The sequence below is a fragment of the Molothrus ater genome, chromosome 5 (assembly GCF_012460135.2).
Source record: "Molothrus ater isolate BHLD 08-10-18 breed brown headed cowbird chromosome 5, BPBGC_Mater_1.1, whole genome shotgun sequence".
Taxonomy (NCBI): Eukaryota; Metazoa; Chordata; class Aves; order Passeriformes; family Icteridae; genus Molothrus; species Molothrus ater.
Window position 1 is genome coordinate 13,321,359 of NC_050482.2, and position 26,206 is coordinate 13,347,564.

General features: G+C 35.4%; 1 protein-coding gene across 1 annotated transcript in view; it reads right to left on the reverse strand.

Annotated features, from left to right (window-relative positions):
• Positions 1 to 26,206, reverse strand: part of ORC5 (origin recognition complex subunit 5) — a 65,416-nt gene that overhangs the window by 34,363 nt on the left and 4,847 nt on the right. The window contains exons 4-13 of the mRNA XM_036401318.1: positions 24,060 to 24,257; positions 20,237 to 20,311; positions 17,812 to 17,923; positions 17,326 to 17,456; positions 15,582 to 15,630; positions 14,920 to 15,010; positions 12,734 to 12,786; positions 10,483 to 10,595; positions 7,004 to 7,051; positions 4,720 to 4,830 (exon numbers count right to left, since the gene is read on the reverse strand). Of these exons, the coding sequence (XP_036257211.1) occupies positions 4,720 to 4,830; positions 7,004 to 7,051; positions 10,483 to 10,595; positions 12,734 to 12,786; positions 14,920 to 15,010; positions 15,582 to 15,630; positions 17,326 to 17,456; positions 17,812 to 17,923; positions 20,237 to 20,311; positions 24,060 to 24,257 (981 nt within the window). The remainder of the gene's footprint in view (positions 1 to 4,719; positions 4,831 to 7,003; positions 7,052 to 10,482; positions 10,596 to 12,733; positions 12,787 to 14,919; positions 15,011 to 15,581; positions 15,631 to 17,325; positions 17,457 to 17,811; positions 17,924 to 20,236; positions 20,312 to 24,059; positions 24,258 to 26,206) is intronic.

Sequence of the window (26,206 nt, forward strand, 5' to 3'; positions counted from 1 at the left end):
CAGTATTCACAGAATTGAATCACAGAACTATAGAATCATAGAATCAAATTCCTCTTTATCAAATTGCTACATCAAGGGAACTTAACATAATGCAGTAACAGAGTTAGAACTATAATCAGGATGTGGATATTTGGTGTCCAGAAAGGCTGTGACATACATAGGCCATAATACAAATCAAGTAAGTAGATAACAAAATCAGGCATCTTTCCAATCTTGCAATTGAAATTTTACCATGGCTGTCAATTTACAAATAAAGGGCAGTTTAAACATTAAATTATCATCTGAAAAAGAAAGCCATAAAGCATGCTTCCAACACAACAGGGACAAAGAAATTTTGCAGGTAAATTGCCTCATACTGTTGCAGTTTGCATAAAGAATATTAGATATTCCTTATTCTATTCATGTAAGGGATACAAGAAAGCAAGAAAATAGAAAACAAATCTCTCCAAATTCGTACATCCCAAGAAAGGGCACTTTTTTCCTCTCTGAATTACAGAAAACTACATTCCTCTGGCTCCCTCCAGCTGGATTTATGTTATGTACATCAGTGGTTTGTGTGTTTCTCATAGACCCAATCATACTGGCACTTAACACACTGCTCAATTTATTGAGTATGCACACCACTGCATTTATTTTAACTTCAGATGAAAAGTTCTTACTCTTTGGACAACAATTTGCAATGCTATTTATCTTTACAACAGATTGAAAAATTTTAGGTTTGTTAACCTTCACTCCAAATTCTTACACATTTGTAACTAAATTAGTTCTATGAATACTCTTAAGAAAATTCAAATGGTTTCCTTAGATCCAGCATCAAAGAGATAAGAAATGTCTAATAAATGAAATACTGACTATGTGTAAGAAACCTGATGTGTCTCCATGTACCCATACCACCCTTCCTAGAAATCTCTGATTGCAAATGCACCATAGTCAGAAGTAAATCCTAACTATACAACTATCTGAAAACATTTGCCAAATATAAAGAGTACCATTAAAACCAAACCTGGGATGACCTAACTTTAGTGCATTAGAATGAAAATGTAAACAAAACTGAAGTTATTGATTAGTTACCTATTTGGTAATTTTCAGATATTATATACTCTGAGAAGTTATCCTAGATGTTTTTCCAAATATTCAGGGATGTACTACCAGAAATAAAATATGCAAAAGTATGCAAGATAAAGGGCTTTGTTCCATTTTACCTTAGATAACATCATAGCTCAAAACTACAAGCAGATCTAATCAATCCTCTTTATGAAAATCTATTTCACAAGAAAGCAAAAGCAAGATAAAATACCTAGAAAATGAAAAATGGCCAGGAGAACTGAATTGACTTGAAGAAGGAATTACTGAATTATTTTGGTAGAGGAAAACACATTGGTTAATTTTGGCTTCTAAACCATAACAACAGTATCTACTTCCTCATTGATTGTGATATGAACAGCCATTATCCTCTTCAATGTAAAATGATCTCATTTAAATTAAATTGGTGCTGATAATTCTTGTCCAATGCTTTGTGCATAAATTCATTTGTGTCCTATACTAAGGCACATTTTTATGAAGAGCATTATGTTGTATTTCTGTCTATTTTCTGTGGGAAACCTAAAATGAAATACTACTCTTATACTGAATAGATTCTCAGAACCTTTGCAAAATACACTTTCAGCAACTTTACAAAGTTTCTTTGTATCCCTCCATTCTGCTGTAACTGCCTTTGGACACAATGAATATTTCCTACTCTGCACAGTGGATCCATATGGAGACCCAAATAATACTCCTGGTTGTTCCTGCTGTACCAAGTAAGGAAACTTTAGGACTTCTCTGTTGTTGTAGGGTGCAGACTGCACACCCCAGAGTCACACGGTTTTCAGCATTGTGTGAAAGTGCGCTTTCATCTTTTCACCATTTTCTCCATATTTTACCCTTTAAAACACTTCAGCCTCATACTCAGTCATATATCCAAAGCCATACTCAGCCAGAGACCATCAACTGTACAAGTTCTGTCCCAGCACAGAATGTACTGCCCATTGGTGACTGCAATATCATCTTCAATCCATTAAACTATTACACACAATTGTATCTGAAGAAAAACATTTTAAGAACTCGTCCTCTCAAATGCCTCCAGAAATCAATAGTTCTCTAACCTCCATCTTCTTTGGTTTAAAAAATAAGCAAACAAACTTAAACAAATTCAGTAACCTGTTATACTAACACAAAATGTGCTAAAAAAAAAAAACAGTATTGTGATAAATTAGTAAGAAAAACAGTGAATTTTCTGGAGAAAAATGAACACTGGGAACATCTCAAATGAATACAAACAACTCATGTACGTACTGAGATGAAGATGCTATAATTAAACCTCCAAACCTTCCATTAACTTTGTCTCAAAAAACCTTACTGGATGTGTGAGAAGTTTGATTTAAGAGAGCAAAACACAAGAGAAATTTCAACTTTTAAGGTAGCAACTAAAAAATTGTCATTTGCAGAAGTGGAAAATTGCTTCCCCTAACCCCTGTGCTATTCTCTTGTACTAGTTAGTGAGGAAGACCAAAAGTGAATGGGCCCAATTCTATCTCCTGTAACCTACTTACAGTAATGAAGTTACAGCAGAAGTTGTTTAGTTTTGTATTGGTTGCAAAGATCACACTTGTAAAACAAACATGTTAACTCTTGGCTTGAAAAAAGGTATGAGACCATTTTAAAGAATATGATATTTAAAAGCGAAAGATTAAGATTCAAATTTTCAGTTGAAAATCTATTTAGAAAAACTAAACATTTTCAATAAAACCTACCATTAAGAGGAAAAATGAAATTTTGCTGCTCATTAGCAGAGAAGTTTCCCTTTTGAAAAGCTAATAACCAAAATTTTCATGTGAATAGAAACTATACAGAAAAACAAGAAGCAGTAAGAAATACCACGAAATCAGCAAGTGAGAGATCTTAAAGCAGCTGCTAGTCCTTCTTGAATCTTGACTGTGATTGTTGACCAACTTCAAAGCCAAGGCATGCTATTTTCTGATAGGACATGGGGAGAATTAATATGCACTTGGTTCATGTACAGCTTTTGAGTTTACAAATTAAAGAGCACATAAAATTAATCATGAGTCAGTATGAAGCCAAATATTTGACATAAACATTTTAAACTTCTGTATAATTTTATTATTATTTCCATGCTGATCACACAAACAAAAAATTTAAGACTGTGTTATCTAACAGTAAAATGTATCAATACTGATAAGGATAAGCCAGGTCCTAAATATTTACTTTGAAAAATATATTTACAGAATAACCAATGACAAAAATCACTGAAATACAAATAGTTTTAAACTATTCAAGAAAGAAAAGCAATTAAATACTATGCCTAGTTTAAACTACTTTCCAAACCTATTTTAAATTCTGTTGCATTTTTCATTACTTTGCAGTGGACACTTCAATATTTTTAATTAAAATTTAATGTAAAAATTGCTTTATAACTAAAAATACTCTTAAATAATTTATAAAATTGAATATTTGTATAAACGTATTTAATTTCAAGTTCTTTGTCCTAACCTGGTTAAGATTATATACAATTTTTTTATGTCTGTATAGCTTAATATCCAGATATTCAGAAAATAAAGAATTACAACAATTCTTTGATAACACTGCCACCTAGTGCAAACTCTAAATCAGAACAAAGCATTTCATTGAACTTGTTAATTCTGTAATTTAGCCTAAGGTGGAACTACAATATGTACAAATTGTAGCTTCAGTACTACTTAACTGCACATTGGAATACTGACTTTTGTTCTCCTACCTGGAATGCCTGTTAAATAAGCAGCTACAGTAATTTTGAAAATATGCTCTAAAATACTGTTAAATAATACATTCACATCTAGTGTGTACCAAAATGCTTTTGATAGCCAAAAATAAGAGAATACAAGGTAACATCCTAAAAAATAAACACATATGTTCCCAGAATTTTACATGAATGAAGGAAATAAACTGAAATATTAATATTGGTTAAATATGATAGCTAACAAGGAAAGGTGGAAAATATTTCAGTAAGTAAATTACAACTGGAAAGTAGGAAGAAATTGAGAATTTCTAAGGTGGAAATTATATTCAAGAATCAAACTGATAGTAGAAAATCATCTTCACTTATACAGAATTGGTCAATACACACTTGACAAACCCAGAGGTCTTGAGAAAACACTGGATTGACTTAATTCCACTCACTTCTACAGCTATGCTGCCATCTAGTGAAACGAGATACTCTTCTCTGCAAGACTTCTATTTTGTCCAAATGGAGAACAGCAGGTACATGTACCACAGCAAACACTGTTCACCTGTAAGTACCTTATTCCCTCTGTTTCACATTTTTGTAGCAATGTGTGCTACAATGTGACTAATTTTGGCCATGGGACAGTGAACACTTATTCACCTAACCTGAAATGCAAACAGCCTTACAGACTTCAGTGAGAAACTAAGGAACTGATCAGTACAGACCACAGTCCAGGACCAGGGAGAAGTCATTTATTAGCAGATTTCAGATCATTAGACAGATAAAGTACTGGATTCACAGCTAGTAATACAGATAAATATTACTCTGAACCTTCGATTTAAATCACCTGTTGTGCTTGTTTTTTCATTTCATTTAATTAGAATTATGACTTAGAAAAAACATTTAAAACTTGGTGAATTCCAGACACTAAAGAGCAAATAAAGTAAGTACACACTCACCTGGGAAAATATATTTGCAGTTGGAGCAACTCTGTTGTCCACAATACTATATAATATTGCTAACAATCTGTCCAGGGGAAATGGCTTTGGCCCAAGCAGGTGATTGCTGGTCTGCAACAGAAACAACACTTTTTCATCCACTTCTTAATTCCCTGAAGTACTACATGATGTTATTCTCTTATTCTTCTGGCCTCTAAGGAGGCACTATGATTCATATAGCCTACTTAAACGTTATGGAAAACACTGAATACATGTTTATTGATCAAGATATAGAAAGAAAGATCTATTTAACATGGCAAGTGTTCAAACTGCACAATAAACAGGAACATTTCTGAGCTCTAACAGAGGATCTTATGCCAAATTTCCTGTCAGTATATTTATACATTTATTTGTGTTGTCTAATGACCTTGCCCAATTTAAGGAATAAAGAGGAAAGGCTATGTTTTATGGCATTCAAAGAATCACAGAATGGCTTGTGTTGGTAGGGAGCTTAAAGATTTCTTCCAAAGAAGGAGGACAAAAGTGGACAGAGTATTCCAGAGGCAAGGCAAAGAGTGCTGAGTAACACTCACAGTGCACATACCTCCCACAGGTTCAGCTGGTTAAAACAAAGAGTTCAGATGGCTGAGCCCAAGGCAACTGTGTTATCAGAACACAGCAGATTTGCTCAACCTCACATCTACAGAGCTCTTGTGCACTGTAGAGCACACCTCACACCTCAGCTGACACTGATGGCCATTTTAGGCATTATGGATTATTGTAAGTAGTAGCATTGCATTCACTTGAATTCAAAGAAACACAAAGTCCTGATTGTTCAATGCTAAGCATTTTCAAAATAACCAATTCTGCAAAAAGGAGGTGTACAGTTTATAAGGCAGAACTGGGCAGTATTCCAACTCAGGCAGTATAGTTAGGACTACAGAGATTTATGACCCACACTTCCAAAAGTTCTTACAAGGGAAATACTTGTTTTATTTTAAGTTTGTGTTTAATTCTCTCTACTTTGACGTCCAGTTGCATTTTTTGTAGAGTACATTGATTTATTCTTACTAGCAGAGCAGACAAGATTAAACAGGATTTTCAAGGGAAAGTTTGTTTCAAAATGCTTCTGGGAAAGAACATCTCAAGTATACCACCAGCACCTCTGTGGCATTAGCCATCAGTAAAACACAACCACTCACTTCTTCAGCTAAATCAAATGTTATTTCCAATACATGTTTTAACTTTTGAAATCCAGGAGGTGTCCCCAAAGCTACCTCTTGACTAACAAAGCAAGCAGTGTTAAAAATCATGGAAACACACAGCCAAAAATAGATTCACCAGGAAGATCTGTCACTTGTCACTGGAAAAGCATCGTTCCAGGCCAACCATGCAAAGAAACTGAGCAAATTCTGCTTTTATAGCAACAGGGCAATTAACAGAATGGTAAGTCAGTTTCTTCCCCTCATTCACAAGATTCATTTATTTCTAGTAAAAAAAAACCCACAGCCTCTGGACTGACACAGTTATGAATCACAAAATAGATTTTTATTCTTGCTATTCCTAAACTTTTAAGGAAGGATTTATTTCATCTAATGTCAGCTTCCTGCCAAGCAGGTACAGACAGCCAAACCAGTTTCTGCAGTTCCAAGTATAGCCAGTAGAAATCTAATCAATAGAGTTTGTGGTGCAATTCATCTGCCTGAACACAGAATCTGCTTGAGCCAAATCACACCCTTCACTCCTATGACTGCACTGACTGACTCTGCATGGGCTATAAACTGTTTTAGATGCAGGCACCCACTAGAGTTAGGTGAATCTGATCTGTAAATCAGTCTTTAGACAAGCTTCTCTGGGCAAAGGTATATTGACATAAACTGTCACACACACCAACTGAAACAAATGAGTATTTATAACACTACATCTGTAATTGTTTATCCCTATATTTCAATTTCCCTCATTACAGAAATCTTTGAATAAAAATTCTTTAAAGAATATTAAACTATTTTTGAGAGAAATGGTGATACTTGGCAACTCCATTTATGATGTCCTTTAATTAGCTTTATTAAATACACTTTGCTGTACACAAAAATATGGCTATAGAAGAAAATTTTATGTTACAGTTTTAATAAAATGTCTGGATCTCACAGAAATTTGTAGCAAATCAAGTGCACCAAAAATTGTTATTTCTGCAGTTCAGATGTTTCTATAGTAATCAATAACACAAAATGTAATACAAACCCAAAAGTACAGTGGAAAGAAAACACTTGCTGCCAAGCTCAGCTTAATAGGATAAAATACTTACCTTCTCATGCTTCTTCATGAAGTTGGTCTTTCTAATTTTCCCATGATGCTGCAAACAACAGACAAGAGCAAAGGTAATTAAAATAGTCATTAACGAATGTATGCACCACAAATGATAGTATGTTACTCTAGGGCTACTTCTTTACTACACTTCAGTATTTGCCTTTGATGTCACTACCAATCATTCTTCCTATAAGCCCTAAAATTACACTTGCCTAGCTTCTGCTTCACCCTGTCCCAAGTGGTGCAAAGCCAAAACCCAACATGCTAAAATTTTCTGTTGAAATGCATAAGTTGTTTTTGTTTTTTTTTTTTAAATTTACTCAGGAACTGATGAGGTAGGAAAAAATGGTTTGTAATATGACTTCATGCTACCATCTTCCTCATATCCTCAATCATCTAATAAAAAAGACAGATGATGACTATCATGATTTTAAAAATGCATCCATGTATAAAATCCACCAGAATTTTCACCTTTTATTGACCCTATTTGAGAATTTGGATGCTACAAAAGTTGGCAGAATGACAACCAGGAATTTAATCAATACAGTACAAAGGTAGTTCAAGGTTCTTGAGCTAAATGACAAAATGAAGGAATAGGGGAAGGTGAGGGATAGGGGTGGGTGTTGAAGAAATGCAATGTAATTTAAAGCTGCACATTTTAAAAATTGTCTTTAAAAAGGAAGGACTGTTGAAAGAAAATAGCCAAGTGCTCTTGGATATCAACTAAAAATGTGAGGGCAAGACAGGGCAGAAGTACAGTAAACGATGTTACAAATGAATGGGTTAAAAAAAAAGAAACAAAAAATCCAAGAGAGACATGAAGGATAAGGTGTAAGTGATGTAAAATGAGTGAAGAGGTGTAATAATTGTTAAATATAGTTAAGTGCTATTTCTCAAAATATCACCTGATGAGTTTTTCCTTCTTCCACAGCCCTGAGAAGTAAACCTTATTAATATACCTTATAGTCATGCTCAGTGAATCAGGGAAAAAAACTCAAATAAAGGAATTATTTTTTCATTTAAATATTTAAAATCTTGTACTTGTGGCCCTCAATATTCAGCCATGTCAAAATTATCTTAGTAAACGTGGCTTTTCTTGACTGACTTCTGCAGAGCTAAACAGCAGACAGGGCTTAGGTTCAATTCACATGATTTGTCTGATTAAAACAAATAGCTAATTCAGCTAATACATATCAAACACAATTAGAGACAGCAAAGCAATCATTTTATCATGCCTTTGAAAAAATGACTGCAGTGCTAGCCATGACCTTTTAGAGAGGAGAGTGATCAAGCCTCAGGTTATGCAGAATGCTTTGGATGGACCACAACAAACTGCTTTGATGCATTTTACAGGTTATGCTGGGATCTCCACATGGTATATATGGTATCCTATTCCTGTTCAAGCACAAAATACCATGTAATTCAGAGCTAATTTTCAATTAGCTTTTAATGCTGTTTTCTATAAAGACTTCCTATATACATACTCTGATTTCTTTCTTGTTTTAAAGACTTGCAAATCAGCTTTGTATTTTTCTATTTTCTCTCCATCTACTGCAAAGCTCTTGAATTTTCACATAACCAAAGCAGTGGTGCCAACTATCACTTCCCCACTCTGTTGGGCTGTTAGCACTCCAGGCTGCCCCAAACTGTGATTTTATTTTAGCTGTAGTATAGCTTAGCATCTGTAGTGTAGTGCAGATGAGCAACTCAATGACCATCCTTTTGTTTGCATTCATTTTGCTTCTTTTAGTCCTTAGTTAAATCACTCCAGAAGATTTACTTTTCTGTCACCTATTCTGAATCTCATTACAAACCTGATAAAAATCATATTCTATTTCCACTGTTCACATCAGTCATAAAAATACTAAGCTTGAAACCCCCTCAAAAGTGTTGGTTTTGTTGGGCTTTGAGATCCAGCTATTTCTGTAGTTCAATTTTAGACCTGATGAAGGGCTAACTGATGCGTATGACATACAGGAAAAATGGTGACACCTGCTTCACAGTTCTTGGAAAAAAATACCTGATAGCACTGATAGAAATACCTTCCTGACCCCTGCTTCAAAAACCTTAGAAATTCATGTTTATTGTACAAAACTTTAATACAGTTCATGTGCAAGAGTGGAAACTCATGCAGAGATACTACAAAGGAGGAAGGAACAAACCTAAGTTTAAAAGGTTGTTCAGAGAACACAAGGAAGATGTGGCACTTTTTGGTACGTGCTCTACAGACTTGACTCTTGCATGCTCTCCTGTTTCTGTGTAGAAACATTTCTTCAGCAAAAACATCACTAACAAAGAAAATGCTCCAGCCAAGTGCAAAGAACAAGGCTTGCCCATTAAGAAATTTGCCTATCCACACTTACTACAAGTAACCCTTCACTCAGGAAAGGACTCAATAGAAGGGTGAAACACCTACAGCTTTCAGTAAGATCATACCAGAGTTTAAACTGAAAATATATTAGCATTTCATCACTATAAACTGCAGTAATTTCTCAAAATGTCTATCTATGAATTTTCTTTTGAAGAGGGAGCAATATTTTTACAAATTTGTCTTGCCCTCATTTTCTTTAATTGCTTACACCCATCCATCCTGAATGCCATATATTTATACACACATGCATATATCAATACATACTGTAATAGTTGGTAAAATGCATAGAAAGCCCAACTGCCTGATCACTTTTCTGATACCTGTCTTCCCACCTACATTTTGTCAAAGAACTAAAAATGATGCAATGAGGCAGGCTTGAGGAGCTTGAAGAGCCTGGGTCAGGAAGAGACATACAACAACAACCAATGGCACCACAGCACCTGTCTGCACTAAGACCACAACTCAGCTCACAGGAAAAAAGAAGGAAAAAAAGAAGAAAAAAACCCATCAACATGTACATGGCAAAAACTAACAGAAAATTATGTTTAGCCCAGAAGCTGGTAGTAACAATTAACACACTCATCCTAAAACATGCATTACCACCATTTCAACACAACAGATACCAGCTAATGTAACCACACCTCCTGCAAAAGCAACTGCTTGTATGTTTCTGTTCCAAAAAACTTAGAACTCTATAAAAAACCTAACAGTGCTCTAAGTCATTTTATCTCATTAAAGGCCAAGGCAGTTTTGGTTTGTACCTTACTCCGGAAATTTAAGTGTAGCTTATAACTAAGAACACTGTGGTCACTCCACTAAAATCTTGTCAAAACAAAGCTGTATCAACTTAGAAAAGCAAAGCACAGTGCTCGTGCTATAACAGCTTTATGCATAATTTGACATGAAGAATTTGGATTTATTAGACATTTAAATCACTCAGTCATCATTACCAATCACAGTGTATGTTCTACAGCAAAGCTGCTCATCAAATCAAATGAAGCGCACACAGAAACAGAGAGCTCAAAACAAATAGCTGAAGTGTTTTAAACCATGAAATTCAGTATGCAGGAATCCAGTTAACAGTACTAAGACATGAATGTTGTTACCTTAAGAAAGAATCTCTTATCTGTCCTAACAGGATTGTAGGAGGCAAGGTAAGCAGCTATTAGAAGAAATTTGGAGTAATAAGGAAGTTCCACATGGGTATGTGCAGAAAGTCCTATAAAACAAACAGTTCATGAGTTAACCAAACCCCAGCCTGAACATCCACAAACTTCAAATTAAACTTCCCTGCATTCATTTTCTTTTCCTTCTCTCCTGCTCTAGTGCCATAACTAAATAAGCATTTCTCAGCCCCATTATAACAGATGCAAACTCAGGGAAGGGCCAAGGAGTATGGCACAAAACTAAACAAAGCTAACATTCTGCAACCTTTTCAGACTCTCAGCAACTGTACTTGAAGCATCAGGGATTCATAAATCTTCCTGAAAAAAAGATATAAATAATTCCAGGCTACTTTCATTTAAGGCAGCTTTCCTGGCAAACACGGCAGATGAAGGGATACATTTAAATACAACCGCAATTCTTTTCAAGATTCAACCTTTAGAATCCTCTAGACCATCAAACAGCTTGTCCAGGAACAAGGCTGGCATGGTGAAGAAAGCAGCAGTGTTGCACTTCCAATAAATAGTTCATCTGTGATCAACGATTTTTAGCCACTGTTCAATTTCCTATAGACAATGTTTAAAACATTTTAAACTTCAACCAGTTGACTCTGCCTCCTTGGATACATGTATACTTAATTAAGATTAAACACAGATATTAAAATCCACAAAAACTACAGTCTAGTGAATATCTGCTTCCTCTCTTTTTGAGGAGAACTCAAAGTACTTTTAGTTTGTAATTTTTATCCTTAGAGTCCACTGCTCTTGTTTTACATGTTTATGCATAAGAATAGGATCATCAAACCACCCTTCATCAGCTGGCTAATTCCAGAAACCATTAAAGGGTCTCTCTTGTGCCCTCTGCTTACAGTCCTTACTTCAACAGTTTCTTGTTCTGTGAAGCACCTGTATCCTTATGCTTTAATCCACAAATATCAGCAAATAAAGACTAAAGAATTAAACATGTTTAAAAGTTATGATTCAGGGCCCACAGTATAGGGAAAAGCATCCCAAATGTCTGCTAGTAATGATTTCCTCTCACGTAAGCATAAAAGAACAGCAGTTTTAGTTTCACTTATAATTAAGAGATTCTCTTGTACTGCAAGCTATTTATAACATGCAACACCAAATAAACTCTTGCAGACAGACAATTTAGTTTAACACAAAAACATCTGGTTTTTCTCCATTCTTCTGGTAAGCCAATATTGCAGCACATACTGAACTATTTGATCATCTACACCTTTATTAGAGTTAGAATTTTATTTATTAGAACAAATTCTTAAGCATGTTGCTATCAAATGCTGTTTTAACAACATGAAATTTTTGCCTTCTACACGCACTTATGAAAATGCATTTAAAATGAAGTCTCCCTTCATAAGGTTGTCAGGTGCAAAACTGACAATCATTTCACAATCATCTGGGAGAGAGTTTAATAAGGACACTTTGAATCAAATTCCTTTGGTCAAAAATGCTGAAAATTCACCAATCATAAACCAAACATAGGAAACAGTCTGATGATTTATCTCAAGGAATCATCATGACAAATAATATAAAAAATGTTCCCTAAATACAAACTGGTCAAAAGACCATGACCAACTGACATCACCAGGAAAATATTTCAGTATTCCTTCCTAAATGTTAAATGAAGGCTGACAAATATATTGAGTCAACTTTCCAGCCTGCCTAAAGTATAAAACCAACAAAGCTCCACTTGTCCAAGGAAAGAACATAGAGAAAGAACACTTGCACTCCTGACATTTTTCTTTGCAACAAATCTGGACCAGGACAGGAGTTTTGTTTAGGAATGTGCTAATTTAGTGCAATACACCAGGTACAACATTCTCTTCTCCCCACTTGGACAGTTCTGCCAGTTGGCACACAGACATTTGACCAGCAGGGTGTTCAGGCTAGTCCTCACCCATTCTGACATAAGAAATACTGATGTAAAGAAGACTGCCTTTACCTGCAAAAGATATTAGGAAAGGTTACTCCCAATATATATGATAGGGAAAAAAATATTCCTTTGTAGAACACCTTCTCAAAAAACAATGATTACCCTGAATTGTAAGTGAATATACTAACAGGTAGCTTTGTCTGTGTGGTTTCATTCACATGCTCTCAGGTGGCAATGACCAGTGGAACCAAAAAGCACATTTCACATTACACACCCATGCACAGTTACTGTGTTTGATACCTTTCAATTGCCCAGGCTCTCCATCATCATGCTGCAAACGCTCCCACTGTGAGCTGAAAGACAGATAATGCAAGTACATAAAGATGTATTATTTGACAGTCTTTTAGAGAAAGCTACTTGCTTGGTATATTCTAATTTTGTGACACTGGCTAGGATACAGTTAGTGAAAGAATAATTTAAAATACATGGTCTCACTGTCTCGCACGTAAATTTTAATAATCTACAGACTATGTATTTGATTTTAAAAAGGCAAAAATAATGTTAGATTAAGGCATAAGGGATCTAATTGTAAAATACCTATATCCTCCCATCCAACTACAATGAGTATGCAAACATCCACAGCATTCCAAGTTTCAAGAATAATGCAGAATTGCATAAAAAGTAAAAACACTGAGAGTTTTGATTCTTTTTAATCGGTTTAGCTCTTTATGTTTGTGAGAAGAACACTATAATTACTTCATAATGTAATTCTGAAGTCAATGGAAGTCATCAAGATGGATTATTCTGTCAGTGAAAAATGCCCCCAAGTAGTTTGGTGTTTTCCTAAACAATAGCAAAAAAATTCCCTTTAAAACTTCCCTTAAGGAATGACATTGCTAGCAATTTCATATTTTAGATCATTTTGTACACCACAAGGGGATTACAAAAAGATAGGTTTGTTGAAGAAACTGTTTTGGCTTGTTTTTTAAAGTTCCTCATGAACAGAGTTTATCAGCCATAAGCCATAAAACTTACAAAAAGAGTGTAATGGGAGGTCAGGTTATACTTAAATTACAATGAATGACAAAACAACTCATCAGTGAGTTAAGGTTTTATCCAATGTCTATTTTACAGGCAGAAAAAAGGTTAATTTTCCTTTCAGTTCAGGTAGCACAGAAGCTGAAAGCAAAGTTCTAGCACTATAAATTACATGGCCAAGAAAAAAACAGAGTAATCACAGTTCTGTGGCCAGAAAAACTCATATAGTGATTTTAATTCCTCAAGTACTTACTTAAGTCCTAGAACTGTTAGACAGAAAGCTAGAATCTCTAATAAAAATCAAGTCAAGCTCAAATTTATAATCAAAGAACACTGTAGAGGGAAATTACTTATTTGGAAACAATTCACAAGCTATTTTGTATCATAATCTTTTATTATAACCTAATTAGAGTAGGAAATTACACAATATAAAAAGTCAGGAAGATCCCGAGTAGACTGTGTAATGAAGATCAATATTGAATATCAATAAATATTTGAGCCAAACAGTAAAATGCTGCATGCTACAGTGAAGTCTAGCTTGAAAAAAGCAAAATCAATTCTCTTTTTGAAGGAATGATCACATCTCTAGAACTTTAGCAAAGACTTCTACTACACATTCAGGTTGTGACCAGAATATTCTATAGCCTCAATGACATGGAAAGGAACAAAATCAGTATGTTTTTATCAAGATAAAGAAACCAAGCAATACTGAATGATCTCTCTTCACATAGTGTAACACCAGAATCACTCGTCTTAAAGGTGGAGAGAGCATTAAGCCTAAGCCAATTATTAGCACTGTGAATGAATACCACCATCCTTTTTTCTAGCAGTCTGGCAGCTTACAAAATAAACAAGGAATCTAAAACAATACCAACAACAACAGCCATTAATAGGAAACCAGATTTTAATGCTGTCAAAAGTGGCAATTCCATGTAAGAAAAAAATTGCCCTTGGAAAAGAAAACAAGGGATCAGAAAGCACAGTCAGCAAACAAACCTGGCTCTATCAAACAAAGCTAAGAAAAAAAGATAGACAAAATCTGTAATGTCTCAAGAATTTTGAGGCTTGCACACATCCTTGATACAGTGAGTATCTGGTGAGCTAACACACACAGCAGTGTGTTTTAAACTGTGCCTGTATATTCTGGTGATGGATTCCCAGGCTTGATAGTTTCATACATTACAGAAAATGGTTCCAGCCTCACTGTAAAGGAGAACAAAACCTGCTGTCACTGCTTTACTTATTGAATATGCTACAAATACCACTTTGTTTAAATCTCCTCTTGAGATATGCTATTTCTAACAGTGTATGGCAAGAAAGAAATGCACATTAAAGAAAAAAGATTACATCTAGCAAAAAAGAAACACTAGCCATGAAACACAGTGAGAGGAAGGTAGTTAAAAACAGCAACTCCAACAAAGCAAACAAGTCTGTGCCCTCCAAATTACCTGGATATTTCCCGGAGATAAACAGTCTGCATTGCCTTCTTCAAATGAGGTTCAATATTTTTCCAGAGTTTGCGAGTGTCGCGTTCGTTTGCTGCAGCAAGCCAGAATCAACTCTGTTAAACATTTAACTCATACAACACTCCAACTTATCCCTGACACCTGAACAGTCACAGGCATAACACAGTCTAACACCCTGACTCTGACGTGCTGCTTTAGGATGATGCACCATCACCATCCATCCAGCAAGCACATGCTGCCACACAAGGCTGTTTCTCTGTGACCGTTCTGAGATAATCTCAAGATTATCAGTTTGACAAAACCTCTCCTCTTGGTTTCTTTCTTCTCTTAGCCTTGACAAAGAAATAACTTATCCCATTACTTTGTCAAAGTCCTGATGGTTGAGTGAGGAGAAGGATTAATAGGAAGCAGGAAAATTTTCAGGGTATTTCCACCTTTGTTTCCTAAAACACCACCACCAAATACCATGTACTGCTTCTGCAACAAGTGCTAATGACTGGGTGCAACTGGAGTGAGCACTGCTGTTGTGACCTGAGACACCACTGTGCCACCACAGCACAAGGATCAGAGCAAAGACTTCACCAAAACCCACTGAACAGCACCTGCTCTCTCACACACCTCTCAAATTAAAGACACAGCCTTACCTTCCCCTCTGACCACTGGCTCACAGTATTTAGCAAAATTGAGCGCTGCCTACAGAAAGCAGAAATGGAACACATTAAAGTACAGTCTATCTGATCCAGCTACAGAGTATAACTAGCAGGGTAATTAACTCCTATGCAAAGTCAACAAATCCTTCAAAGTCAATAATTATGCCACTTGCTTACAAGCATTATACTATCACAAATGGCATAATTTCTGTACCATAAAATACAAGCAGAAGTAATCTATCACAGGTTACATGGCTTTGAGCTCAGCAAGATCTGTTTCTCATACTCAGAGGTTGCATTTTTTTTAACTAACATAATAATTTATCATTATAAATGCAATAAAAATGTTTTAATGAACTTTTCTTACTCCCTTCACTTTCAGATAAAACTTTCCATTCCAGGAGAAGTTCAGCACACTTAAACACAAGCAGAAATTATTTTTTTATTCAAAAATTATTTATTTAAAAACATGCTAGCATATTGCATATGCAAATTAACTCCTTTTGCCTAAAGTAAGATTAAGAGATTTTTGAGAACGCTATAATCTAGACTTTCTTCTAAAATGTTCAAATCAATCAAACAGAATTTTGTAAAATACCAATCCTCAGATTTCATTCTCTTTCTGTCCTACTGCACTTTCATAAATGGCTGTGCTAATATACAAAACTCAAAGTGTAACTTCCATATATAAATCTAATAAAATTCCAGAATGTATTATTTATAATCACACATCATAACAGCATACACATTTAGAGTTTGTATTAGACACTAAGGAGTTCAGAAGCCTGCATTCAGTTGTATGTCTCTGTCACTATCTCCTATGGAAGAGACTTGTCAACCACAAAGAATTTAGGGTCCAATCACATAAGTATTTTCATAGTGTTGCACAATCAAATAGTGCATCTAAGCCTAATGAAATTCTCATAAGCAGAGCCACTCATGTACATGTCTGCAAGAACTGTGACCCTGGTTTCTATTTCTGTCTCCAGCAATCTCATTTACATATAAAACCTGTATGGGTTTTATATCAACAGGTAAATTCAGCTGAAATTTAGCAGTATGTTCCTGAGGGAAACACACACAGAACATTCAGATCATCTCTGGAGAACTGATTTCTTCACTGATAACATCAAACTTGTAAAGTTTCCTTGTACAGGTAATTAAATAATTGGATTAAGATAATGTTTGTAATTGTTAATAAGCTTATACAAAGGTCACCATCAAGCAACTTAATTATCTTCTGTTAAGTTTGTTTATTATTACATTAAGTGGTTAAACGCCTTTTTCCAAATACTTTCAATTTGTTACCAGAAAAATACACAACACTGGAAGCCCTTTACAGCCACAAAACAATTGCAACCTTTGTTATGGATTTTAAAGGAAACTACATTTTAAGCTAACACATTCCCAGGAGGGCAAATTTACACCAGATATAAGAAAGACTTTTTTACTATGAAGGTGGTGAGACAGTGAAACAGGCTGCCAGAGAAGCTGTGGATGCCCCAGCCCTGGAAGTTTTGAAGGCCAGGCTGGATGAGGCTTTGATCAACCTGGTCTAGTAGAAGGTGTCCCTGTCCATGGCAGGGGAATTAGAACTTAACCTTTAAAGTCCCTTCCAACCCAAACCATTCTATAATCTCTAATTTTCCCTTGGTCCATATTCAACACTAAATCTAGACTTTCATTTGGCAAAAGGCATCACAAAACAAAACAGCAACTCTAAAGAAGCTCATCTCACCAGATGCCGAAGTTCCTTCAGGTCCCTACAGACCATGTAGAAGACACCAAGCAAAATATTGATATATGCAGCATAGAAATCTGCAGAATATTCTGGGGGATGATTCTGAGACAAGATCTTCTGCAGATGTCCTGTTTAAACAAAAATAAGTTTTGCTGTTTTCAAGCCAACTTAATAAATGGACCACATTTGTGGAAAAACAAACAGTAACCATCACTAAAAATACGCCAACAAAAGCCACCAAAAGCTACACTGATTTGAAGAACCAGCAAATGTAATGCAATCAAAACATAACTTGGAGATGTTCTGGAAAGCGGAAAAAGACAAGACCTTTACAGGTTGTGTGATACAGACTTGTATATTCCAGTAGCTATTACATTATCTGAGTTCTGTAAAAGGCACTGATAAACCTGGAAAAAAATTTTGAATGTCCTTTGACAGAGTGTTATACAATCCCCGAAAAGCAGATTAAAAAATTAGATTTACCTATGCTGTAGTCTGGAAAATACATGGTGAATGGCTCAAAGCAGCCAATGTTTGGACGGAAGAGTTCCCACACTATTTCACTGAGCAGAATCACTGTCACATTTCTGTCAGTCTACACAGGGAAAGAAAAACCAAATGAGAGAGCAACAGGAAGAGAAATAACAAAAATCCAGTGCATGTTAGAGCATCAATCAAAAAATTATTATTGTGACTTTTCTGTTTCACAAAATCATTAAATTTACAGTCTATTTCTATACTAGTAATTTGCATTAAAGCTTCAGTTGGCCTAATCAAGCAGATCATACATTTGCAAATCTTTATAATTATATGATATTTCTCTCCAACCCCTGCCATTTCACTGACATGTAAGCTTTCTGGGGTGATGCACAATACCAACTAGATTCCACCCCAAAATTAAGAAAACATTTTACTTTAGTAATTAAACACAGATCTTCAGAGCAAACAGAAAAAGTTAAAAAGTAAAAAGAAAACTCAGCGCCTCTGGAACCAAGGTATCTTGTACTTTATTTTAAAGGCAATCTGGTCTTTAAAGACAAACACACAGACATCCCAAATGAAAAATGTAATATTACCTGTTTACTCTCCCAACTGTTTTACTAGTTAACAACAATGGAGCTGTTCATAATAATACATCTTTGTAACTAAGTTTTTATTGACAAAATACCTGCTTCAGATCGGATGTTTTGATCAATAGGTAACAAAATGCTTCATATTAAAAATGATATTGTTTTATTTTGGTAACCCTTCAAAATATTGGCTACTTAATATGAAGCTAAAACTACCTGTGAAGATGATGTGTCATTTTACCCCTTTGCAAGGTTTTTGCAACCATACTAAAAATTCTGCCTAACAAAAGATGCTTTTAAATATGGCTATTCAAGAAAGACATTTGAAAACTATTAAGGCACCTCCACAAAACAAAAGGAAGGAACTTGACTGATATTGACAGTGCTGTGAATGACTTGGAAGACATTTAAATGCTGTTTCCCTTAAATGCAGTGAAAACATTTTTTACTTACTTTTCCACATCTTGGTGAAGTGGCACCCACCCTTATTCTTTACTGTTTCTTCTTTGTTTTTATGGAACATAAATATTTTCTTCACTTTCAACAACTATCTTTCAGCATTTCTTTCAGCTGATTTCCTCTCCCAGAACTCCTAATGTTTCAGCTGACAGAAGTGCTAAGATACATTCAGCTCACTTCCTGACTGATCATCCAGTATGAAGAACTTCAATACTTGTCACCACAGTCCTCAGAGAAATCAAGCATCCATGACCTATTCTTCAGCAGTGACCTGCCAGTCCCATGATATCCTTCACTACTACTAGAGGTGTTCCTGGTCTCCTTTTACTCCAGGAAATGAAGAGATGCAAGAGTTTTGCTCCTACAACATTGCTCTGCAACACTGGTTGCACAAATGTTTTAGAAAGCTTCAGTCCAGAATCCAGAATTTTAGCAACTGAATATCAGCATTCAAGACAAACTTGTTTGGAGGTTAGTTTTGAATCTGGGAGTGTTCCTCTGGCATATATAAATCTTAGTCTATGGGGTTTTGGTCCCTGAACAGCAATTATAGACCCAAGTTTTCCTCCCTTCCCTGCAGAACAGGTTGTTTCTGCTTCAGGAGCAGCCTAGTCCAGAACATGGGCAGAACGGACAAAAAGACAGAAAATGCACCAGCTGTGAGGATTAAGAACACAGCTGTGAATCAGTCTTCATTCAGTAGAGAAATCAATGTGACCAGAAGATTAAGAGCACCACACAAAAGCTTTGAGATAACAAGCAGAATTTCAGCTATTTACATGTTCATATATTTCAAAGTACCAGCAACTTAGGGTTTTGTCTTCAGTTTCTTTTCAGGGAATGTACCATTTTTGCTTATTTCAAGGCAAAAGCTTTGATGCCTCAGAAGCAAGAAAGGAAAGCACACTGTGGGTTTACTCCAATCAGAAACTTACTGAGGCACAATTCCAGGAGAAGTGTGAGAAAACTCTCTAGCAAGTCAAAGCACATTCACAGCTGCTGAGCTGTGCAGCTCCAGCCAAATTAAACAGCTGGTAGTCTCCTGAAAATCTCATTTTTAAAAAGACAAATAACCTAGAAAAGACAGCTATATATCTGACAGGAGCCTCCAAAGATTCTACACATCAGACATTGTAGATAAGATACCATTAACCACAACTAAAGAAAAAAAAAAGGGTCTAATAAAAATCTCCCAATGTTTAAATTCTAGTTTGGTTTCTATTTTTGACCACTGTTTTGGGGAGTGAGGCTTAATTTTTCAACTTTTCTCATCTAAAGAATCATTTATCTTGATCTGTGAGCCTGGATGTACAGGTACCACATGTTCAGTTACTTTCAACAAGCAGGACACATACAATAATTTCTTTCCAGACACTCACCAACTCTTGAAGCCTAAGAAATGCTGGCAGGATGTTTGCTTCCATTTCCCTCAGCTGTTCTGCTCTATCCAGAACCTTTTAACAAAACAATGATATTATATAGACAAATTCAACTCCCACTCTCACATGGATTTAAAATTAATTCTTAGCTGCTGGAAACTGAATTGGAGAGATTACTGCTTCAAATGTGCTTCCAGGAAGCCCAAGCAGCTCTGCATCTAAAAAAGCATACAATCCCTAGACAAGCAACATTCTCATGCCTTATGGCAGAAAGAATTATTATTTAAGTCCAGTTAGGAATATCACAACAAAGTCATGATATCATTAACAACCACTGAAACCTCCATTTTTTCCCAAAATTCTTCTTATGTTTCAAATTTTCATGTAGTACATTAGGCACTGTAACTACATGCTTACTCCAGGACAGTTGTCTTTTCCTACCATTGTATGATTTTTCAGAAACAAATAAGAGCTGGTATTCAGAATTTTGAGAGAAACTTGTCTTGCCATCATTTGCAGCCTAGGAATTTACAGGATTTATTGTATGCAAAATTCACATAGCAGTAACAGATGTAGCATATGTACAGCTTAAACAAGAAATATCTTCAGCAAATAACATTTTAGAGTCTGAAGAATTAAAACAGCAGCATGAAGACATCCATGGTTACACTTTAGTAAAAAAAAAAGTGTATTTCCAGCATACCTAAAATCTTGACAGAAATGAAAAAAGAGAATAGAAATACATTTTTGTGGCTTATTTACTACTTGCAATATAAAAAATTCTGAAGCTCATTACTTCTTTAGAATTATTGCTCTTGAGATATAAACCATAGGTCTGTAGAAAACTGTATTTTCTATCCCATTACATATCTTCTCTCCATCAAAATCTTACAACATCATTTCTGTTGCCCACAATAAGGAAAAGAACTTTATGTGAACAACCAAACATTTTCTGAAAATATTATTTCAGAATCCCACCACACAAATCTGAAGGAACTATCTCTGCATCAATATCTCATACTTTGTGAATTTATTAAACACTACAATATAGGATTTTATATTGCTATCTGCATTTGGTTCATGTAATAAGTGACTGTTGCTGCAGGCCCCCAGGCAGGTAATAATTAGCATTGACTCCATGATTCTAGAGGGCTGATCAATTGCTTTATTCTTCTATATCATACTACACTTATTAAGAAACTCATCACTCTTACAGACAGTTCCATACAGACAGACCAGATTGGTCAATGAATCCAAACACCATCACCAGAGGCCAATTAAGAAACCACCCTTTGGTAAACAAATCTCCACAACACATTCCACATGTGCACAACAGGTGCAGCAAGTGAAGATAAGAATTGTTTCTCATTCTTTTCTCTGATCTTTGCAGTCTTCCCCAGGAAAATGCTTGGGAAAGTTGTGCTACTGCTCTCTGTGGAGAGAGCTGCAGCTCCAAGTGACTTGAGGAATGAAGACTGCTTTACACTACAGACCAAAGACTGGCTATGTGTTTTTACTAATAAAATACTGCTTATTGCACCCAGTGACATGTTGCTACCAAACACAAAGCTTGACCCTGGCTTGTGGAAAATGTCAAGTGGTTCATAGAAACAGCCTTCCCCCAGGTCTATAAATCTATGCCTTATTCTTTGGTGTCCATACAGACTTGCCACTCTTCAATTTTTAAAAAAGCCTATACTTTCTAAAACTGGCTGCTCACTTACATAAAAAAAGTAGCTAGATACTTCTGTAAAGTGCTATATATTGTAAATGTATAAAAGACAACAAGTTATGTCTACTCCAATTTTTCAGGTAGTTAAAATGAATAAATTCATTTTTCAGAAGTAATCACAAGCACTCAGCATCTATGCTTGGGTTAAGAGAAACATTTAGAATCCTTTGCTTGAAAGTAAACATGTATCTTGAGTTACTCTGAGTTAATTGAGCAGAAATATTACATTATTTACTACTGAAATGAAATGGAATAAGTCAGCATTGTCAGTTTATGTTACCAGCATGCTGCTTTTCCATCAGTCTCAATTTAAACCACCCTATAATAAATCCAGATGACATAGGTTAATAAACACGAATTGATTTCTCCCATTGCTGTCTGTTCCCACACAGTCTGTAACTGAAATACTAATTTAATACTTAATTCTTCTGAGGTAACAACTATTTTCATGACAATTGAACCTTTGTAGTTATTTTAATGCTTTACTTTCTACAACCATTGTTCAAGAACTTTCTAATTTTCCATGTGATGCCAATTTTCATAAAATACATGAAGAATTCTTTACTGATGTAAAATAGTTTTTAATCCAAATACTAATCTGAAAGAAAGACTTTACTGCAAGAAGTATTATGTGAAATACACTGAATGCTATTAGAGAGATAAATTTTGTGTTTATGGAATTGCTGAAGAATGTCAGTATCACTTTTGTAATAGTAAGCTAAACTACTTCTATTTATAACTTTTTATCTGTTTTAAGCATTGGTACATTATTTTCTTCATGCCATTTCTAAAAAGTATGTCAAATTTATTAACCTTGTGACCTAGAGGAAACAATGAGATAGTGCTGTTTCCACTGAACATGATATGAAGTTATTTAACTCAATGGCAAAGTATTTTTAAATGGGAATAAAACATATTTAACTATAGCCTGTGAAACAGAATGAAGACTGTTCAGTATAATTATGAACTTCTTGTCTGACTGCAGAAACACCCCAAAGCAGTATGGGCACATTGACAGCTTAATGACCCTGGGTAATCACACTGCATGTTTCTTACAGCAATCAATCTTACCCATGTTCTTGTTTTCTTAAATAATCAATTCCAAGTCTTTTTAAAAAAACCTTAATTCCTACTTCAGGCCTAAAATTTTGGTCTAAATATTCTGCAGGTTCACACTACATGTATATGTATATATATGTACACATTTACACATCACTAATGCTACAGCTTTCATATTGTCCTTCCATCAGACATCTTGTATGACTGAAATTTCTTTCCATGTTCATCTCTCAGCACAAAAAATGCTGTTACAGTCTGCAAATTTTGACTCCTTTATGTAGTTAAGATTATCACAGTAAAAAACCCTGAAGACCTAAACCAAATTCTAGTGTTCTAGTATTACACTGATTCAATCATTCCTGAAACCTAAATTCTAATTATTTTTCCTGCAATCTGCTATTCATTCCACTTGAGCATATCACCAATTGTTTCACTACAGTCTTTTTTTTTTCATCATCATTTTAAAACTATAGGTCCTGTCTCTGAGGGCCACAAGTGTAACTGAAGATATAAGATCTCAAAAGCATTTTTACAGAGGAAGTTATGCATTTTAGTTTCTTAATATTATCCTTAAGTTCTATTCTAGCAAACCAAGCCTCATCATTTGCACTCTCCATGTTCCCTTCTGCCCTATTCTCCACCTCTGCTTTCTCATTTGTGATGCTATTTTCACAAGGAAACAGATAAGTATGAGTTACTAATCATAAAAAAATATAAGCTCTCTATATTTAAAGACTTTGTAACACTATTACATCCCCAATTTAAATGTGTGGTATAATTTATGTTCATTATTAGTCATGCTATAGAGTTTGTGTGTAGGAAAAAATCTAAAACCAGGAGGAGTACAGAACCTCACCTAAAGCCTGTAAGCCCACAGAAAAAAAATCTGTCAACAGGTTCTGAAAGAGGTCTACTGAGAAATTTTGTGCAAACCGCCCTACAAGGCACACATTTCACATACAAATGATCAATAGCCATCACTCACACCCTCTTAGCAGGACTGGGACTGGACATGAAAATGAAATTACTTACAATGTATACTGTTTGATCTTGAAGCTCCTGAGTGGCCACAGCTTGTTTAAAGAGACGAACAAAGTCACTCAAAGTGTCACAATGCACAGGAGAGGTCTGCTCTGTGCCAGATGGACAGCTCTGCAGCTGGATGAGAATTTCTTCTAGCAGAAGTCGTGATGTAAAGTATTCCACACAGTTCACAAACACATGAGGAAGCTGAAGAGAACAAGAAAAATTATACAACTGTGTTTGGCTTTTTCAGTGTAAATACTCCAGAAAGAGTTTTCTCTTCCATATGAGAGAACCAAAGAAACCATACTCTGCCAACAGAATATAGTGCAAGCAAGTACCAAAATAACTTGTTAAAAAAAAAGATAAATTATGCACCTAGTCAAAATATTATGTATCACAAACTGAAGAGAGAGCTGATGAATCTTCAAATGGAAGTATACCTTCTAACTATGTTTAAACACTGAAGCACAATGTATCCTTTAACTATGTTGAAAAATTGTGAGCAACACACAAAAAGAAAACCAAATAGCACTTAGATCAAAGAAATTTAGACAGCTGTGAGACATTACAGTATCATAAAATGGTTTATTATGAATTACAGTGTCTAGAAAACACAGACATCTCAAAGGACGTAATCTCCCCAGAACTACTGTGAATGTTTTTGGCATTCAATGCATACAAATGATAAAGTGTAAGCTTCTGTATCAAACTCATGTCATCAGCATGATTGTGCAGAACACTTTCAGTAAACCAGATCTTTCCAAGCAAACAGTGAGTGAAAAAAACAGAGTGAGATATATTATATGTATAACTTTAGTAATATTGAAAATCTACAGTCATTTGTCTTTAAATAGAAGGCACTATAACCCATAAAATACCAATGGTCAAACATACCTAAGGCAAAAAAAGATAAGCTATGTCTTAAAAATAGGGTTGCTAGAAAATTATCTGCACAACTCCATAATCTCTGGTAAGGCAGATGCTCTTTTTCACACTGAACGTTAAAACCTCTGGAAAACATTAGTCACTGGGATGCAGGAATGTGGTTGTCTATAATAAAAAAAAATCCAAGCACTTCATTCCAGTCTTCCTACTGAAAATACAATATGATTCAGCAGCTGTGGGAAAGTGTGGGTACATGCTAGCAATCCACTCACACAGCATGTAATAAAAAGCTTTCCCACGATTTTGAACACCATTAAAAGGAAAGGGCTACATCACCAAAAAGCAGCTATTCAAAGTGCTGCACCTCCATAGCAGAAGGAAAGCTGGGTGCCTCAGATGTGATTCACACCACCACAGTACACAGGAGACACCCACATGTGGCACAAGAAGTTCTGCAGAGAGAGCTGCTCAAACCAGCCACTTCCCAGGGCCTGGCCACGCCTTTGGATATGGTACAAGAGGGCAGCTCAGTGCTGTGAGCTATGTGAAGGCTACTGCATGCAAGAGGATCATAAATCCCTGCCTTCTACTGCTCTCCCTCTGCAGAATTGTTTATCAAGGGGGTTTCTGCATAAAACCTGCAGATAAAGTGATAAGCTCACTCTGGACAAGCTGAAAGTGTCACAGACACATTTTATAAAAAATCCTTCCCTTAGGATTTTTTCTCCTGAGAAGCTGAGAGGCCTCAAGAACAAAATGCAAACAATGGTTATCTGCTGCTGTGGAATGCAACAGGTGCATCTGTGATTGGTCTCGTGTGGTTGTTTCTAATTAATGGCCAATCACAGTCTGCTGGCTTGCACTCTCTCTCCAAAACACAAGCCTTTGTTATTCTTTCTTTCTTTTTCTATTCTTAGCTAGCTTTCTGATTAAATCCTTTCTTCTGTTCTTTTAGTATAGTTTTAATATAATATATATCATAAAATAATAAATCAAGCCTTCTGAAACATGGAGTCAGATCCTTGTCTCTTCCCTCATCCTAAGACCCCTGTGAACACGGTCACGTGAAGGTATCAGAGCTATAGAAACACACAAACAGAAATTACTGATTTGGGCATAAGTGAGCACCTGTCATTGGATTTAAATACCTGAATTTCATGACTGACAGAGATATTAACAGATCTAGATGGAAATTTCTGTAATGACACCCTTGAACTTAGGAGGACTTTAAAACATGTTTTGGATAAATTAAAACAAGGAGTCAATGG